Source organism: Hylobates moloch, unplaced genomic scaffold (genome assembly GCF_009828535.3).
Source record: "Hylobates moloch isolate HMO894 unplaced genomic scaffold, HMol_V3 SCAFFOLD_7, whole genome shotgun sequence".
In the NCBI taxonomy this organism is placed as follows: Eukaryota; Metazoa; Chordata; class Mammalia; order Primates; family Hylobatidae; genus Hylobates; species Hylobates moloch.
The window spans coordinates 93,049,229-93,068,493 of NW_026652282.1; the positions used below are offsets into that span (position 1 = coordinate 93,049,229).

At 37.1% G+C, this 19,265-nt stretch overlaps 1 protein-coding gene across 13 annotated transcripts in view; it reads left to right on the plus strand.

Annotated features, from left to right (window-relative positions):
• PAK3 (p21 (RAC1) activated kinase 3) overlaps positions 1 to 19,265 on the plus strand; it is a 302,976-nt gene that overhangs the window by 253,183 nt on the left and 30,528 nt on the right. For all 13 annotated transcript variants that reach the window (XM_032757474.2, XM_032757477.2, XM_032757469.2 and 10 more), the window contains 5 exons: positions 13,892 to 13,940; positions 14,267 to 14,379; positions 16,072 to 16,189; positions 17,612 to 17,711; positions 18,213 to 18,409. In XM_032757474.2, the coding sequence (XP_032613365.1) occupies positions 13,892 to 13,940; positions 14,267 to 14,379; positions 16,072 to 16,189; positions 17,612 to 17,711; positions 18,213 to 18,409 (577 nt within the window). The remainder of the gene's footprint in view (positions 1 to 13,891; positions 13,941 to 14,266; positions 14,380 to 16,071; positions 16,190 to 17,611; positions 17,712 to 18,212; positions 18,410 to 19,265) is intronic.

Here is a 19,265-nt window from a genome sequence, read left to right on the forward strand (position 1 = left end):
TATATATCTATATCTGTATATAGATATATATATCTATATATATCTATATCTGTATATAGATATATATATCTATATATATGGTTGAAAGTCTACTTATGATGTTTGTTAATTTACTTTCATTTACATATTTAAAGCCACTTATATAAAGTATTATTTTGTAGAGATTTTTCTACTCTCATATTTCACGAAAGGTATAATTCAAAATCTTCTTATGTGTCTTTAACATTGTTCTTTTTGTAATCACTAGAGATTATTTTTGAGTCTTCCAGCAGTTATTCAAATATATTACCTGACTTCCATCTAAGATATTTGAGATTTTAAACCCACATATAATTCTGTTCATGGATATTTATTCCTAGTCACAATTACCCATTCATATAACATTAAGATTATTGTTTTTTGAATTTGTCCTGTAGGTGTATATTTAGGTCCTCACGACATATATCTACTATCTACTAAATGACTTTTTAAAATTTCTATTACAAATTGTCATACTTACACAAAAATAAGGAAAATAACACAGGAACTACTGTATTCTTATCACTCAGATTAAACATTTATCAACAATTTTTAATGAAATCACAATGCCATTACATCTACAATTAACAATTGCTTCATATCATTTAACTCCCAGTCTATAATCAGAATTCTCCATTTGCAACAAAACGCTATTTTTATAATTGATTTGTTCAAATCAACATCCAAAGGAGATCTACATATTGCATTTGTTGCATATCATAAGTCTATATACCCGGAAGCAGTCTCCTTTCTTTTTCCACTACCATTATCTTGTTGAAGAAACTGGTTATTGTCTTGTAAAATGTGGCACTTTCTGTATTTGTCTGTTAGTTTCATTAGCTGTCATTTAACTTGCTCTTCTAACTTCCACCTCTGGGATTCAGGGGATTCTCCTGCCTCAGCCTCTCGAGTAAGTGGGATTGCAGGCGTGTGTCACCATGCCAGGCTAATTTTGTGTTTTTAGTAGATATGCGGTTTCACCATGTTGGCCAGGCTGGTCTTGAACTCCTGACCTCAAGTGATCCACCCACCTCAGCCTCCCAAAGTGCTGGGATTACATGTGAGAACCACCATGCCTGGCCAAATGCTTGCTTTTTTAATTGCCAGCTTTCATTGTAAAGCGTTAGCATGGAGTTACATATGAAAGTGTTCAATGAGGGGTATTTTGATATTTTTAGTAGGGGAATTTTATTAAGTATCTTTATAAAGTCTTAAAATTTTATGTTGTCAATATGTTTCACTGAGTTGCATCCATTATTGTTTATGGTGGTCAAACTATTCCATCTTTAGCTAATGGGAGCCCCTTTCACTGCATTAGTTTGGACAGAGGTCTTTTAATAGCTTGTTTACGACATCCAACACTTGCAGTTATGTGGTCATACCCTCCAAAATAACTTATTCACATCCTTTCTTTGTAATTCTGACAGGTACTCTCTATGAGCATCCAAAACTAGCATTAATTGAGAAGATATCAACCTAATATATCCTTTCCAAACTGTATTTTATAGTAAAAAAATAAGTGAATATGGATAAGTACCAATCACATGAAAGATTTTTATAAGAACTTGCATATAAGGCAGCTCCATTTTTATGAGGGAAAATTGGGAGGAGAAAACCCTTATCTTGTATTTGGGTATATATGGTGCATTTCTGTGCATGCATGTATGTTTGTTGTAGGTATATTTTTAGCACAAGTGGTAACATACTATATATCTCCTTTTTTATTGTGTTTCTGTGTTTTAGAGATGGTTCTATGTTTGTGCCTCCTACTTTTTAAACAGATGCAGTGTTTTGTTATTTGAATAGTACCATAATTTATTGAACTAGGCCCTAAATGGACATAGACATTTAATTTGTTTTTGACATTTTGCTATTATAAACAAGGCTTCTGTGAAGATCCTTACAAATAAACCATTTTATACAAAGTTATCATTAGAATAGATTCCTAAAAGTGTAATTGTTATGCAAAAGGATGTGTGCATTTTTCTTTCTGAGTTACCCTCCTTAGAGGTTTGTTTATTTAACACACCATCAACAATGTATGAGAGTGCCGGTTTGGCTGCACCTCTGCCAACACAGCTGTATTCACTTATTTGGGATTATAGTACTATAATAAAAACACTCCCACACTGACTTTTTTAAAAAGGAAAATAAATAAGAAAGGAACTCTAACAAGAAAGCATGTGGCAAAACAAAAGGCTATCCTGAAGAATTAATTAGCCAATGTAGTCCATGTCTTTATAATGCCGAAGTATCTTTGTTACATGTTATATCTCTCCATAGGTTAGATTAGCTATGCAGCTATGTTTGACAGAAAGTGACAATGAGAGCATTTCTTGAAATCATTTTTCTCTTACACGTAAATATATATCTGGGCAAAGGAATTTTGTCTAACATCTGGATCTTTGTCAATCATATCATTATATAGAATGATGATATGTTCAATTCATCAATAATTGCTAACAAATTTTGCTACTAGCTCATGCGTAATCCAGCCCTCGGTCCCCGTCTCTCTAAATTAGTTTTAGTTTTAAGACTACAGAAACTAAATATATAATGTTAGGTATTTTTCAGACTTATCTCTGCTACTCAGTGAGAAGCCCCTTTCTTCTTACTCTAACTTGAAAGTCTCATATTGAAGATGAATAGCTTTGAAACTTATTTCTTAAAAGACTTGTTGAATAACAGTGTCGTTTAGAGAACCTGACAAAGCAGTGTATACCATAGAACTCAGAGTGCTGAGAATAAAACCTCTGATTTTTTTTTGTTGTTGTTGTTCAGGAAACTATGGGCAAGAGTGGTGTCTAGTGTGCTTATAGAAGTGATTCTTTGGGTAGGACCACCCACCCCAAAAGTATTTGCTTCTTCATCGGATCTATTTTGGGCCACATAAGGTAGAACACTGCTATGAAGCACTAAATAGATGTAGTCTGAGTTCTATAAAAGGCTTTGTGATGTAGGAGATTGGAAATACATTAGCATTTGTGAAGAACAATGTTTATGGAGCAATGGAAGATGCTCTTTGTTCTACTTAATGCTCTTAAATGCACTGTGTTGTGTGCTGTCCCTTGTAAAGAAAGATGATGCCACTCAATCAAACACCATTAGCAGAGTTTGCACGTTAAGTTGTTTTTTCCAGCCACAGTAATGAGCTTGTTTTAAGCCACCTGCCCCCCTTTCCTGTCCAGGCCTCTTGAATCCAATGGCACACACTGTGAAAACAGCTGCTTAGATTTAATGTTGGAGTGAGTAGCAGAGAGTTATCTGGCCTTTCCAGGGATTAAGCCTTGTAATTGTGGCCTCGTTATCACTGGACTATAACCCACCGAGCTCCCTGGCCCCACACCCATAATGTGTTACAGCTCTCTTTAAAATTAGATGACCACGAATACTCTGAGAAAAGTCATGCCCTAGCTAAAGAACAGAAAATTCCTTGTTCTGATTTATAATCTTAGTAATTAAAGACTATACCATCTGGCCCCAGCTACATTCTGCGTACTTAGAGCAGTACTGAGATAACATGATTTTTACATAATTTTCTTTTTTAAATTTAGGGATGCACTTTTTAGAAGTAAATTACACAAAGGAAAACGCCAGAACTCTGTCTTTGGAAAACTTATTGCATGTGATGGTAACACCATTCCTGAGTCCCAAAGAACACATCTCTCAACAAAACAAGTAACTACATGGTAGTATCAAACTATATATATATATATATACATATATAGATATATAATCTGTTGTTTTTATGTCAGGTGCATTAGTATAGTGAGACAATATCTAGATAGGAGCCTGCAAGTAGTAACTTTTTAAATATTCAGCAAAAGATAAAGTCTATTTCTAAAAACTAACAGCAGTTCATTTTCAGCCACATGATCAATCTTAATTGAGTCGGCAAACAGAACAACAACTTGTGTGTGGTTATACCAAAGCAATAAAACATACCATGTCCTGGGACAAACTAAATGGCTTGTGGACAAAGTGAGTAGGAAATTGAAGGCAAGATAAACATTTTGGGGAGGCGGCTTAGCATAACAGGTACAGACATGGGCTTTGGGAAGTACCGCACTTGCACTTAGCACTGACGTAAAAATGCTAAAGATCTATAGCAAAACGTGAAATGGTGATTAAGAGCATGGGCTGTGGAGACAAAGTAATGCATTTTTAAGCTCAGCTGCTGATTGTGCAACCTTAGGCAACCTACTTAACATTTCTTTGTTTCAATGTCCTCATTTGCAAAGTGAGGAAAATCTAATTTATCTCATAGAGTTGTACAGGATGGGCATTAAGTGTGATCATTACAGAGAGCTGCAGAGGGTATGGCTCAATAAGTGAAATAGCCTTTTTATAGCAGCAGCAGCAGCAATAGGAATACATGTAAAAAAATAACCATTCTATATGGGGTTTAATCCCTGACTATTACCTCATTAGCACCAGATTTATATTTGTAAAACCTTAATGGGAATTTTGCCTGTCTTTCTGGCTCCCTCATTCTTATTCCTACCAGATTCTTCTTGGACTTCATTGAGCCTTTAGATCTCTTGCCCTTTTTGTTTTCTCCCAGTATATGAGCTTCTTCCTAGGCTCACTTCTTTGCCCTTCTTTTCCTCTAATCCATTTCCATGCTGAAATCAAAGTGACTTATCTAAATTATTAGTCCTACCATGTTGCTGCTTTTACAACTACTCATGATCATGGCTTGACATTGGCACTTGGTGGGAAACATCAAAACTTGGTCAAGATTCCTGATAATGAAACTGACCTGCTTCATGAGGAAAAGGGAGAATTGTGAATTGTTTGCTTCTTTCTGGACCTTTCAGGCTAGATGCCAGTGTTTCCATTTGAGTAGTAAGCGCTTGGCCATGTCAGGGAGAGAGTGCTGACAAAGCATCTAATGTGATGCCAGGAACCCAGAAGTACTTATCGCATTTTAATTGATGATGAGTCCCAATGGTTGAGAAATCTGTTGGTTTAGTATTCTTTAATCATAGTATAGTTAACTGAAAGATCTCTAATTTCAAGTTAGGAGACCTTTGTTACTTACTTGCTATGTTATCATGGGCCTATCCTTCCTGCTTTCTGGGCTTCAGATTTCTCATTTGTAATGAGGAAGTTAAACTGGATGTTGTCTATTTTCCTTTGAGTCCTGATAATGCATGATTACTTTGTACTATCTGAAGGACTGAGATTTGGAATAAAAACAATACCTATCATAAAAGCATGTTCTTCCTACAGGAATCTGGCTTTAATATAACTGGAATGGAGTGATAATAGGGATCAATGTAATTAAATGTTTAGCATAAAAATCAAATTGACAGTGTTGCCCATTTTAGCACACCAGACCCAATACACCAGAGAATTAGGAATTTTAACCCCTATCTTTGTTAGTTTGAGTTTTGGCGTGCTTACATCCTATAGTGCTGCATGACACCGACTTTTTTTTTTTTTTTTTTTTAATTATACTTTAAGTTCTGGGATACATGTGCAGAACGTGCAGGTTTGTTACATAGGTATACACATGCCGTGGTGGTTTGCTGCACCCATCAACCCGTCATCTACATTAGGTATTTGTCCTAATGCTATCCCTCCCCTAGCACCCCACCCCCCAACAGGCCCCGGTGTGTGATGTTCCCCTCCCTGTGTCCACGTGTTCTCATTGTTCAACTCCCACTTATGAGTGAGAATATACGTTGTTTGGTTTTCTGTTCCTCTGTTACTTTGCTGAGAATGATGGTTTCCAGCTTCATCCATGTCCCTGCAAAGGACATTAACTCATCCTTTTTATGGCTGCATAGTATTCCATGGTATATATGTGTCACGTTTTCTTAATCTAGTCTATCACTGATGGGCATTTGGGTTGGTTCCAAGACTTTGCTATTGTGAATAGTGCTGCAATAAACGTACATGTGCACGTGTCTTTATAGGAGAATGATTTATAACCCTTTGGGTATATGCCCAGCAATGGGATTGCTGGGTCAAATGATATTTCTGTTTCTAGACCCTTGAGGAATCGCCACACTGTCTTCCACAATGGTTGAACTAACTTACACTCCCACCAATGGTGTAAAAGCATTCCTATTTCTCCACATCCCCTCCAACATCTGTTGTTTCCTGAGTTTTTAATGATCGCCATTCTAACTGGCGTGAGATGGTATCTCATCGTGATTTTGATTTGCATTTCTCGACCAGTGATGATGAGCTTTTTTTCATATGTTCGTTGACCGCATCAATGTCTTCTTTTGAGAAGTGTCTGTTCATATCCTTTGCTCACTTTTTGATGGGATCGTTTTTTTCTTGTAAATTTTGTTTAAGTTCCTCGCAGATTCTGGATATTAGCCCTTTGTCACATGGATCGATTGCAAAAATTTTCTTCCATTCTGTAGGTTTCTTGTTGACTCTGATGATAGTTTATTTTGCTGTGCAGAAGCTCTTTAGTTTAATTAGATTCTATTTGTCAATTTTGGCTTTTGCTTCCATTGCTTTTGGTGTTTTAATCATGAAGTCTTTGCCCGTGTCTATCTCCTGAATGGTATTGCCTAGGTTTTCTTCTAGGGTTTTTTATGGTTTTAGGTTTATGTTTAAGTCTTTAATCCATCTTGAGTTAATTTTTGTGTAAGGTGTAAGGAAGGGGTTCACTTTCAGTTTTCTGCATATGGATAGCTAGTTTTCCCAACACCATTTATTAAATAGGGAATCCTTTCCCCATTGCTGTTGTAGATGTGTGGCATTATTTCTTTTTTTATTTTATTTTTTATTTTATTTTTAGTTTTTATTTTATTATTATTATACTTTAAGTTTTAGGGTACATGTGCACAATGTGCAGATTTGTTACATATGTATACATGTGCCATGTTGGTGTGCTGCACCCATCAACTCGTCATTTAGCATTAGGTATATCTCCTAATGCTATCCCTCCCCCCTCCCCCCACCCCACAACAGTCCCCGGTGTGTGATATTCCCCTTCCTGTGTCCATGTGTTGTCATTGTTCAATTCCCACCTATGAGTGAGAACATGTGGTGTTTGGTTTTTTGTCCTTGAGATAGTTTGCTGAGAATGATGGTTTCCAGCTTCATCCATGTCCCTACAAAGGACATGAACTCATCATTTTTTATGGCCGCATAGTATTCCATGGTGTATATGTGCCACATTTTCTTAATCCAGTCTATTGTTGCTGGCCATTTAGGTTGTTTCCAAGTCTTTGCTATTGTGAATAGTGCTGCTATAAACATATGTGTGCATGTGTCTTTATAGCAGCATGATTTATAATCCTTTGGGTATATACCCAGTAATGGGACTGCTGGGTCAAATGGTATTTCTAGTTCTAGATGCCTGAGGAATCGATGTGTGGCATTATTTCTGAGGCCTCTGTTCTATTCCATTTGACTATATGTCTGTTTTGGTACTAGTACCATGCTGTTTTGGTTACTGTAGCCTTGTAGTATAGTTTGAAGTCAAGTAGGATGATGCCTCCAGCTTTGTTCTTTTTGCTTAGGATTCTCTTGGCTATAGAAAATTTCAGGCCAATATCACTGATGAATATTGATGCAAAAATCCCCAATAAAATACTGGCAAACTGAATCCAGCAGCACATCAAAAAGCTTATCCACCACGATCAAGTCGGCTTCATTCCTGGGATGCAAGGCTGGTTCAACATACACAAATCAATAAACATAATCCATCCCTTAAACAGACCAATGAGAAAAACCTGATTATCTCAATAGATGCAGAAAAGGCCTTCAATAAAATCCAACACCCCTTCATCCTAAAAACTCTCAATAAACTAGGTATTGATGGAACATATCTCAAAATATTAAGAGCTATTTATGACAAACCCACAGCCAATATCATACTGAATGGGCAAAAGCTGGAAGTATTCCCTTTGAAAACCAGCATAAGACAAGGTTGCCTTCTCTCACCACTCCTATTCAACATAGTGTTGGAAGTTCTGGCCAGGGCAATCAGGCAAGAGAAAGAAATAAAGGGTGTTCAAATAGGAAGAGAGGAAGTCAAATTGCCTCTTTTTGCAGATGACATGATTATATATTTAGAAGACCCCATCATCTCAGCCCAAAGTCTCCTTAAGCTGATAAGCAACTTCAGCAAAGCCTCAGGATACAAAATCAATGTGCAAAAATCACAAGCATTCCTATACACCAATAATAGAGAGCCAAATCATGAGTGAACTCCTATTTACAATTGCTACAAAAAGAATAAAATACCTGGGAATGCAACTTACAAGGGATGTGAAGGACCTCTTCAAGGAGAACTACAAACCACTGCTTAAGAAAACAAGAGAGGACACAAACAAATGGAAAAACATTCAATGCTCATGGATAGGAAGAATCAATATTGTGAAAATGGCCATACTGCCCAAAGTAATTTATAGATTCAATGCTATCCCCATCAAGCTACCATTGACTTTCTTCACAGAATTAGAAAAACTACTTTATATTTCATATGGAACCAAAAAAAGACACCAACTTTTAAAAATTAAAGTGAATTAAGGTTTTATTTTGTAAATATATGCATGGAGATATTTTGATATACCCCAGGCCGTTGCAAAGCTCATCTTTGGGAATTAGCACAGCATGGTTGGCATGAAGATTGTTTCTTTGGGAGTATACACCACTGTGCTTCAATTATTACAAGGAGAGTGCTTCCCAACTTCACCAAGATCCCTTCAATTATTTGTCTTTGTAAACCCTAGGTTATAAATAATTTTGATGATTGAACTGTATTTATTAATAGTTTATTTATTGTACTTTATTAAGCAAAAAATACATATAACTGCTAATTAAAGCTTTTAATCATCATGTGATATCCAACATAATTACAAGTTGTTATAATTCTAGCTAAAAGGAAGTATATGTGATATTTGAATTAGCTGTTCTCAGGTAATTGTCAATTTTTTTGTTATGAATTTTGAAACATCAAATATCTTGAAAACTCCCAGATACTTACAGAGCTTCCTTAGAATTTGAGAATGTAATGAATATGTTAGGAAATAATCAACCAAATAATAATTATCATTATTGCTAATATTTATTGGGAAATCACTATATGCCAGAACTATATACATTTAATCTTCCTTTAATGCTAAATCACAAAGAAACTAAATTACTTACCCAGAGTCTGACCACTAGGAACTAGTAGGACTTGAACCAGGGGAGGTTTGAATGAATGGGAGTGAGGACTACTGTTCTCAACCCAGCAGTGAGCAATGAGAGAGCTTTAATAGATGAATCTTGAAGGAAGTTGAGATATCTTGAAGGAGAGATTCATATTTATACCCGTTGAATTTTAAATTGTTAGAATATGGAAAAGCATCAGAACTGGGGTGCAGAAATATGTTGGGGATGCTAAGACAGAGCTGGGGAAAAGGTGCTAAATTGTAATTTGCAGGTTAGTACCTGAATTTGTGCATTCGAGTTGAAGGTTGTGCAAAGGCTAGAAGTTGCACAAACCAATAACTTATTGGTCAGAGCAAGGAGTTCCAACCACCTAACAACATGTTTGGTTTGGGGGGATTGGTAAGTGTGGTAGGAGAGGATATTACCATTTTATGACAAGAGAACCAGGGTACAGGGTAGGGAAATGCATATACACACACACACACACACACACATTACACAACTGCATATATGGAGTAAGCGGGGAGGGGAGGTGAGGAGAAAGGCTAATTTTTAGTTAGCAGCTGGTGCTCTAGAGTTTCAGGATATTTAAACCTCTGTGGATTAGTAATTTGTAGCAATTTTATACCCCTGGATGCCATAAATCCCAGGATATTGAGATTCCAGGGTTAGAACTTGAGCAATTTTAATACAATGAAATGATGAGGGTGCTGGAGGACAAAAAAAAAAACCACGAATTTGAAAGGTAAAGCTCTGAAAATGTTAAACATGAATCCCCACTTGCACTCCAAGTCAATCACAATTTTAGCCCTTAGGACAGTGGGAATGGGCTTGGGGGTTAGGGAGACAGGCGTGTTGAATAACAGAAAGGGCACCTGGGCAGGCATTTTGGGCCTCCCTCCCTAGCTTTAACTGGGGCAACTCCCAATTTATTTGTTTGATATATTGACGGTTTCTTCATAGAGTTTCATTTGATAAAGGCATTCCAACTTTCAAAGAAAAGGCTAAAACCACTTCCCTAGGGGGGAAGAAAGGATGTGGAACCTCTAAAACGTGTTCCAATAGTTTACCTCAGCCTCTGTCCTTTTGGAAATAGGGGCAGATGCTTTGGCTGGGAGGTTGGGATGGGCCAACTAATAGTTCGGTGTATCAGTCATCCCCTACTGTGAAACCAATAACAACAGCGGCAACAACAAATGATGATAATAGCAGTTACCATATAGGCATCAACTCGGATCTGGCACAGGGCTAAATGCTTACATAGATTGTGCCATGCAATTCTCTACAGCCCTGTGAAATAGGAACTATTGTCTCATTTTGCAGATACTCTCACTCTTTTGCATCTAAAGGAATTGTGCATGTGACCTAAATACATGTGAATGAACCAGTCACTTTTATTTATTTATTTTTAAATTTTATTTTAGATTTAGGGAGTACATGTGCAGGTATGTTACCTGGGTATATTGCATAATGCTGAGGTTTGGGGTATGAATTATCCCATCACCCAGAAGTGAGCATAGTACTCAACAGTTAGTTTTTCAACCCTTACCCTCCTCCCTCCCTCCTCACTCTAGTAGTCCCCAGTGTCTATTGTTGCCAGCTTTATGTTCATGAGTACCCAATGTTTAGCTCCAGCTTAAAAGCGAGAACATGTTGTATTTGGTTTTCTATTCCAGCATTAGATCACTTAGAATAATGGCCTCCAGCTCCATCTATGTTACTGCAAAGGACATGATCTCGTTCTTTTTATGGTTGCATAATATTCCATGGTGTACATGTACCACATTTTTCTTTATCCAGTCCGGCATTCATGGGCCCATAGGTTTGTTCGATGTCTTTGCTATCATGAATAGCTGCAATGAACATGCAAGTGCATGTGTCTTTTTGATAAAGTGATTTATTTTCTTTTGGATACATACCCAGTAATAGGATTGCTGGGTCAAATGGTAGTTCCGTTTTAAGTTCTTTGAGAACTCTCCAAACTGCTTTCCACAGCGGATGACCTAATTTACATTCCCTCCAGCAGGGTATAAGTGTTCTCTTTTCTTGGCAGCCTTGCCAACATCTGTTGTTTTTTGACTCTTTAATAATTGCCATTCTGACTGGTGAGAGATGGTGTCTCTTTGTGGTTTTGATTTGCATTTCTGTGATGATTATTGATGTGGAGCATTTTTTCATATGTTTGCTAGCTGTCTGTATGTCAAAAGGCATTTTTAAATCATATTTTGCTATTAGATTTAAGTAGTTTCTCAGGACTTATTGCGGCTGAAATATACACCAAGTCGAGGTGATCTATTCCTTTGAACTCAAATAAGTTCAGAAGGACAAATCACACACCAGGCTCTGAAGTCAGGAATGTTTGTTTGCTTATTCCAAGAGCAAAGTGCTTTATTTAGATTTAAGTAGAAGAAATGTTTTCTTCACAGAAAGGAAAAGTCGTATTGGCATTGCATGTTTGCTTTAAAAGATTTTTATTAATTTGTTCATTCAACAAATATTTACTGGGCACTAACTGTGAGCTCTGAGCCCAGAATCTCACACTTACAAAAATGAGGAAATGATTTGTCTGATATAAGCCTCAAGCCTAAGAAATTTATAGAATTATCAAATCCTGGTTTAGGTGGCACCTATTGATTAAGTGTGATTTTTCAGCCTAGTTCCAATCGATATTTAGAAACCCAAGCAGAGTGAGGAGGGTAGTAGAGTTATAGATTAGAAATCATAGAATTAAAGAACCTTAGAAATAAAGTAACTCATTTCCTGTACTTTAAAAGCAAGAGAGTCAGACAGACATGGGTTGTTAACTGTGTAACCTTGGGCAGGTAACCTCTCTGAGCCTCAGTTCATCATATGTAACACGGGAATAATAGCACCTGCCTTATAAAAATATGGTAAGGATTACATAAGATAAATTATCTAAAGTTCTTAGTGTAGTGTCTGACATATACAACATACTCAGTACATGTTTACTGTTATTGTGATACCTCTTTTCCATGTGAGGGGACTGAAACTCAGTGAAAGGAAGTAACTAGCCCAAAGTCACATAGCTTGATGATGTTAGGACAAATATTAGAACTCAGATCTCTACTAATAGTCAAATATGCCTTATACTACACACCGAGTTTACTCCCTGAGAGCCAGGTCATATACACTTCCTGGACCTGTGAGAAATATTTGGGCTAATCCAAGGAGAAGGGAAAGAATGACAAGGAAGTGCCTGACATAAGAAAATAATTCCTGGACTCAGAAAACAAAACAGCAAGGATGAAATAGAGAACAAGAAAGAAATAATTACCAGAAAGTTTACAGAGCAATGTTGGAGCGTTACAACGCGTAGTCAATCACAGGACTGATCTCTATTCTAACTCCTTTATTCACTAAAAGCGAAATTGACTTTTTTTTCTTTTTCTTGAGTGTGGTGGTGGGAGGTGGTTTAGAATGCATTTGTGATTCATAGAAGTTACTGCGAATTCAGCTTACTATACAATTTCTATTTGCAAAGCAAGGGAACCCCATAATTGAAGTGAGAATGGAAGCAAGAGTACTGCTAAGATATAAAGAATGATACATTATTAATTTTTTTGAGACATGGACTGCTTCATTTTTTTTATTATTATACTTTAAGTTTTAGGGTACATGTGCACAATGTGCAGGTTTGTTACGTATGTATCCACGTGCCATGTTGGTGTGCTGCACCCATTAACTCGTCATTTAGCATTAGGTATATCTCCTAATGCTGTCCCTCCCCCCTCCCCCCACCCCCAGGCTGGAGCGCAGTGGCACAATCACAGCTCACTGCAACCTCGACCTCCTGGGCTCAAGTGATCCTCCCATCTCAGCCTCCTGAAAAGCAGGGACTACAGGCGTGTGCCACCACACCTGGCTAATTTTTAAATTTTTCATAGAGACTGGATCTCACCATGGTGCCCAGGCTGGTCTCAAACTCCTGGGCTCAAGCAATCCTCCCACCTCAGCCTCCCAAAGTTTTGGGGTTACAGGTGTAAGCCACTGCACCAGGCCCAGAAATGACAGATTTTAAAAGAATATTGGGCTGGAGTGACACCTTATAGTAGAAGTTGTTGAGAAATTTAGTAAAAATAAGAAAACAATGGCTCAATAGTAAAGTCATGTTGCTATTGCTTCATGGAGCTATAGTACAGTACAGCACTGAGAGAGACTGGTCTTTAGATGAAGATAGTCTTAAAAATTAGAAATATATGAAAAGAGCCACTCTGTTTCTATACTAAAAGGGAAGGTTAATTTATACTTGCCTAAGCAAAAGATGATATATTCTTTCCTAAACTGTTCTTCAGTTTAATGAAAGTCCTGCAATGTTGGTTATTACAAGATTCAAGAAATATTTAGGGGATTCCAGGAGTTTCCTAAAAGAAGCAAGGCCATTTTGCTCAATTTATTACTGCACAGTACATGACACTCAGACTGGTGCCAGAAAGTCTGACTGGAGTTCCCAGTCCACCACAAGGGATACATTGTGATTGTTTCAGGTGCATTTGCTGTATAAAAAGATTGTTCCAATATTGTACACTTAAAAATTTGTTAAGAGGGTAGATCTCCTGTGTTTTTTTAATCATAATAATAATTTTTTAAAAGGTTGTTCCTTTTCTTCATAATTTTGAGTTTGCTAATTTTCCTCCCCTCAAAATAATTACATTTTATTTCAAGTAAAACATATTGGTAACAGCTTGATTGCTTATTCTTTTGATAATTTTCACCTTCACAGGGCATCAGGTACTGTTTATACAGCACTAGACATTGCAACAGGACAAGAGGTAAGGGCTAACGTTCAATCCTGATTTTTATTTTCTTTTATTCATATTTATCAGTTATCTTCTTTGATGGCAACTTCGCCTAAAAAAAATGGGTAGCACTGGGTTGACATAGGTGTTTACTTCCTCGGTGCCCAAAGCCTCTGAAGTGAGTAGTTTACCCGTGATTAACAACAACAACAAAAAAGTGGGGGGCATGAGTTTGTGGCACAGGGAAAGAGCTTAGTAAATAGAGAATGTGTATGTTTCACTCTATGTCCCCCAAAATATGAATATTCATGTTTATTATAGTAATGGTAATTCATTCTTGTATTTTAATTGCCATTCAGGTGGCCATAAAGCAGATGAATCTTCAACAGCAACCCAAGAAGGAATTAATTATTAATGAAATTCTGGTCATGAGGGAAAATAAGAACCCTAATATTGTTAATTATTTAGATAGGTAAGTGTTTTGTCTTATTATGTACTTGTATTCTTTGTGGGATGTCATTTTTCTTGGCAAATTACTGTATTTGGGATTCGTTCATTTAACATTCTGCAAATATTTCTCAAATGCTACAGTGTAGTAGAGTATTAGATCTATTGCTAAACTTGCACTCACTTAGCTTTGTCCACATATCAGACACTTGAAGAAACATTTTATGGTCTTGGTTGTAAACATAAGAAGTTTGTATAATTTCATTTTGAGAATCATAGCTCCATTTTGGCAGAAAATAGACCATTGCATATAGGAGGGAGTAGTGGTGTTTTAAACATTACATCAAGTGTTTGTCTGGAGCCAGTACAATTTCTGGGAGTCTAAGTGAAGAAGGCTGACTACAATGGCCCTCTACAATAGCTTTAATGGGTGCTTTGTGATTAACTGACAGTGAGGTCTAGGGAATTCAGACTTTAATCTCAAACCTTTTTCCTAAACCTGGTAATTAATGTCTCTTTATCAGTGGTATTAACACTGTGTTATAAATAGGTATTTAAAGGCAACACTAACTCTTCACTTGTGGTTGACATCTGTCTCATTCAATTTCAAAAAGAGTTTGTTTAGTACCACTGTGCTGTGTTCTCTGGAGGGGATACAAAGAAACTAAATCTAGGTCTTCAACCTCAATAAGCTTAAGATACTGTTTTCTGCTTTTTGGGCCAGGTAGACCAATGTTACAGAAGAAGGAAAAACTGGGAGGAAAAAAGAGGGTTAAATTTTACAGTCTTTTTTTTTTTTTTTTTTTACAGAGTCTTGCTCTGTCGCCCAGGCTAGAGTGCAGTGGCGCGATCTCAGCTCACTGCAACCTCTGCCTTCTAGGTTCAAGCAATTCTCCTGCCTCAGTCTCCCAAGTAGCTGGGATTACAGGCGTGCGCCACTACGCCTGGCTAATTTTTCGTATTTTAGTAGAGACGGGGTTTCCCCATGTTGGCCAGGCTGGTCTCAAACTCCTGGCCTCAGGTGATCCACCCACCTTGGCCTCCCAAAGTGCTGGGATTACAGGCGTGAGCCACTCCACCCAGCCGCAAATTTTAGTCTTGATCAGTGTCTCCTAAAGTGTAACTTAGGAACCACCTGCAACAGAGTAACCTAAAGTCATTCTGTGTAATTTTGCAAAAAAAAAAAACACACACACACACACACAGAATGCACAGAATGCATTTGCACTTGTAAAAAATTCAGAATTCTAGGCTGCTTTCCATAAATAATAAGATGAGGACTGTGAGTTTTTGTTTTTAACAAGTTTTCCAGGTGAATTTTATGGACACCACAGTTTGAACACCACTGGATAGAAAATCTTGCTTCACATTGATATGGGTCTTAGGGCAGGGTGGGAACATTGGGTTCATTCCATTTCCTATAATTCATCTTTCTTGATAAGCAAGATTTCAGAGAGACCTGACTGTACTGCTAAAGTGCCTTCAGATGGTGTCAGGTGATTTGAATAACCTCATGCTCTCTTTGCCTGAATTATAGGGCTCTGGTGACCCTTGGCTCCATATTATGATCACTTGGGGTATGTCCCTCAATACCTTCTCAAAGGTAACGGGCATAGCACAACTCAGAGTTGACTTCTATCAGAACTGAGGCCTGGGAATATCAGAGTCCCCAGTTTTTTAGCGTCATAACGCAAAGTCTTTTCTTTTCTTGTTATAGCTACTTGGTGGGTGATGAACTATGGGTAGTCATGGAATACTTGGCTGGTGGCTCTCTGACTGATGTGGTCACGGAGACCTGTATGGATGAAGGACAGATAGCAGCTGTCTGCAGAGAGGTAAGCAAATAGAGCATTTCTAGCTGAGAAGAACACCGAAATTGGCAGTTCTTCATTTCTGATTATTCAGAATGTTTGTATCATCAAAGTAACGATAATAGAACTTTTCCACTGAAAAAAATTGGAGAGGCCAACTTCAATTTAAATTCTGTCCTAATAGCACTCCCCAGCATCCCCCTCCTGAGCCCCTTGTTTATTTTAGCTGCCTTTTGTGAATCTTTTAGTTCCATTATGCCATTCGTGAGGTGCCATATCTAAACCCACATGCTGTAGTTTCCGTGAACATGGGAAAGAGTGATATTGGCATAGTACTTCTTTCTAACTTGGGGAAGTTTTTACATGATACTTATTTTATCCTGCATGCGTAATATGAGCTATGTAAAATAAATTATATTTTCATCATTTTTAGAAGGCAATTTAAACAAGGTCCTCCCTCAGCCCAGAAAGCAGTTGCTTTCACAGTACAATCTGAACTTCCCTTATAGCCCCCAAGTGGGCCTGACGGTCTGTCTCTTTTCCAGTAAGTGTCATACCCCTAAGGGGTTTCAAACTAAATTAAAGAGATGTTATTATATTTATTTTGTTGAATATTAAAAAACACACACACTTTTTAATGGACTCTCATCTTAGGCATTATAATCTATCTCATTTATTGTGGTGAGGTTTTCTATCAACAAAAGTAGGAACTCTGACTCACTGAAACTTGAAAACCAATGATAGAAAAACAAAATTAAGTGATATCAGCTAATCTTTGCTTGTTTTTTTATAAGTTGTTCACGTAAATTTCCTTCTTCCTTGCTCTCCTCTCATTATCATTTCCCCCACCCACATATCCACCAAACATATATGTTTTCTATTCATGCAATACATCAAACTTACTACCCTGAGCCTGTGGTTTCCTTCTTCCAGCATTACACTGCAAAGGCATTTCCAAACAAGTGCCTATAGTTACTTCATAGCCTAGGAGTGGTTCCCAAACCTGGCTACCCATTAGAAATAGTTTGGGGCACATGTTTTAAATGCAGATTCCTGGGTTTCACTCCAGAACTTCTGAATCAAATCATGCCATGTAAAATGAAGCTTACCACAGCTATAGAAGACCAAGCTGAATCCTCCAAATAACTGGGCCAAAGTATATTAATTGGTTAGTTTGGCTGTATTATTGATTGGTGCTATTTATCACATTATCATTCTTCATGTCCTAGTCTGATGTGTCAGCCATCATACTTAGCATATATAATGCTAAGTGGCATCATTGATGTAAATGGTAATGTGACTTTAAAGTGGTGTTGTTAAAGCATTCAGTAATCAATTTCACTTAACAATATAAAGTTATATCCCTGCCCAAAATTTACCTAGAAATAAAACTTAGTATTAAAAATTATTTGTGATATAATTAGAACTTTTTTTCTGATTTAATAGTGCCTGCAAGCTTTGGATTTCTTGCACTCAAACCAGGTGATCCATAGAGATATAAAGAGTGACAATATTCTTCTCGGGATGGATGGCTCTGTTAAATTGAGTAGGTATTTTGGTTCAGGTGGTGTTAGAGTATCAGGGAATTTCTGTTCTTTTATTGTATATCTTAAGAAGATAATGGTTACTGAAAGTGATTTATTTGAAAGAAGTTACAGCCCAGTTTGAAGTAAAGAATTTTTCTAATACTGTGTTCTTGAATATTGTGACCACATTTTTTGGATTTAATATTTCAGAATTTCTAGTGACTTGTGGAATGAATAAATGACAAATAGCTAATTAGGAAACTGAAAAATTCTGTAAGTTTGAGAAAACAGTGATGGGGGGAATTAGATTGAAGTCTAGTAAAAATGACATCACATTAGTCAATTATTTCAGACCTTCTTACAATCAGGACCAGCTGAGACGTCAGTTAACAAAAAGGTATGAGCTAGGCAGTTGTGGAAACTCAGTGTGTAACAAAGGAAGGTACAGCCATATCTGAAAGTGATATATTGTAAAAGGAAAATAATTTGGGCTTATTTTAACTGGCTTTTCTTCTCTGCAGCTGACTTTGGGTTCTGTGCCCAGATCACTCCTGAGCAAAGTAAACGAAGCACTATGGTGGGAACCCCATATTGGATGGCACCTGAGGTGGTGACTCGAAAAGCTTATGGTCCGAAAGTTGATATCTGGTCTCTGGGAATTATGGCAATTGAAATGGTGGAAGGTGAACCCCCTTACCTTAATGAAAATCCACTCAGGGTAAGTCAGAAGAGAAGTCAGGTACTTTATTCCCAGGAAAGAGGAAAGGCCAAATATCATTTCTGGCTTCCACCAAGTGACCAGAATGTGCTCTTTTCTGAGACCAGTAACATAGAAGCACCAAGTTATCACTTTCAAATTTACTGTAAGCTTTTTAAAGTTTATCTTATAATGTCTCAACAGTTTTCCTTTTCTTTTTCTTTCTTTTTTTTTTTTGGAGAAAGAGTAACTACCCTTTTTTTCTCTTTTTCTCACTTAATTCTTTTTTCCTTCCAACTTTTATTTTAGGTGCAGGGGGTACATATGCAGGTTTATTACATAGGTAAATTCCATGCTGTTGGGGTTGGTGTACAGATTATTTCATCTCCCAGGTAATGAATGTAGTACCCAATAGGTAGTTTTTAGGTCCTCAGACTCCTCCCACCCTCCACTCTCAAGTAGGCCTCAGTGTCAATTCTTCCCTTCTTTGAGTCTGTGTGTACTCAGTGTTTAGCTCCCACTTATGAGTGAACATGCAACATTTGGTTTTCTGTTTCTACATTAATTTGCTTAGAATAATGGCCTCCAGCTGCATCCATGTTGCTGTAAAGGGCATGATTTCATTCTTTTTTATGGCTACATAATATTCTATGGTGTATATGTTCCACATTTTCGTTATCCAATCCACTGTTGATGGACATCTAAATTAACTCCATGTCTTTGCTATTGTGAATAGTGCTGTGATGAACATACACATGTGTATGCCTTTATTGAAGGACAATTTATATTCCTTTGATTATATACCCAGTGATGGTATTACTGAGTTGAATGATTTATATTCCTTTGGGTATATACCCAGTAATGGGATTGCTGAGTT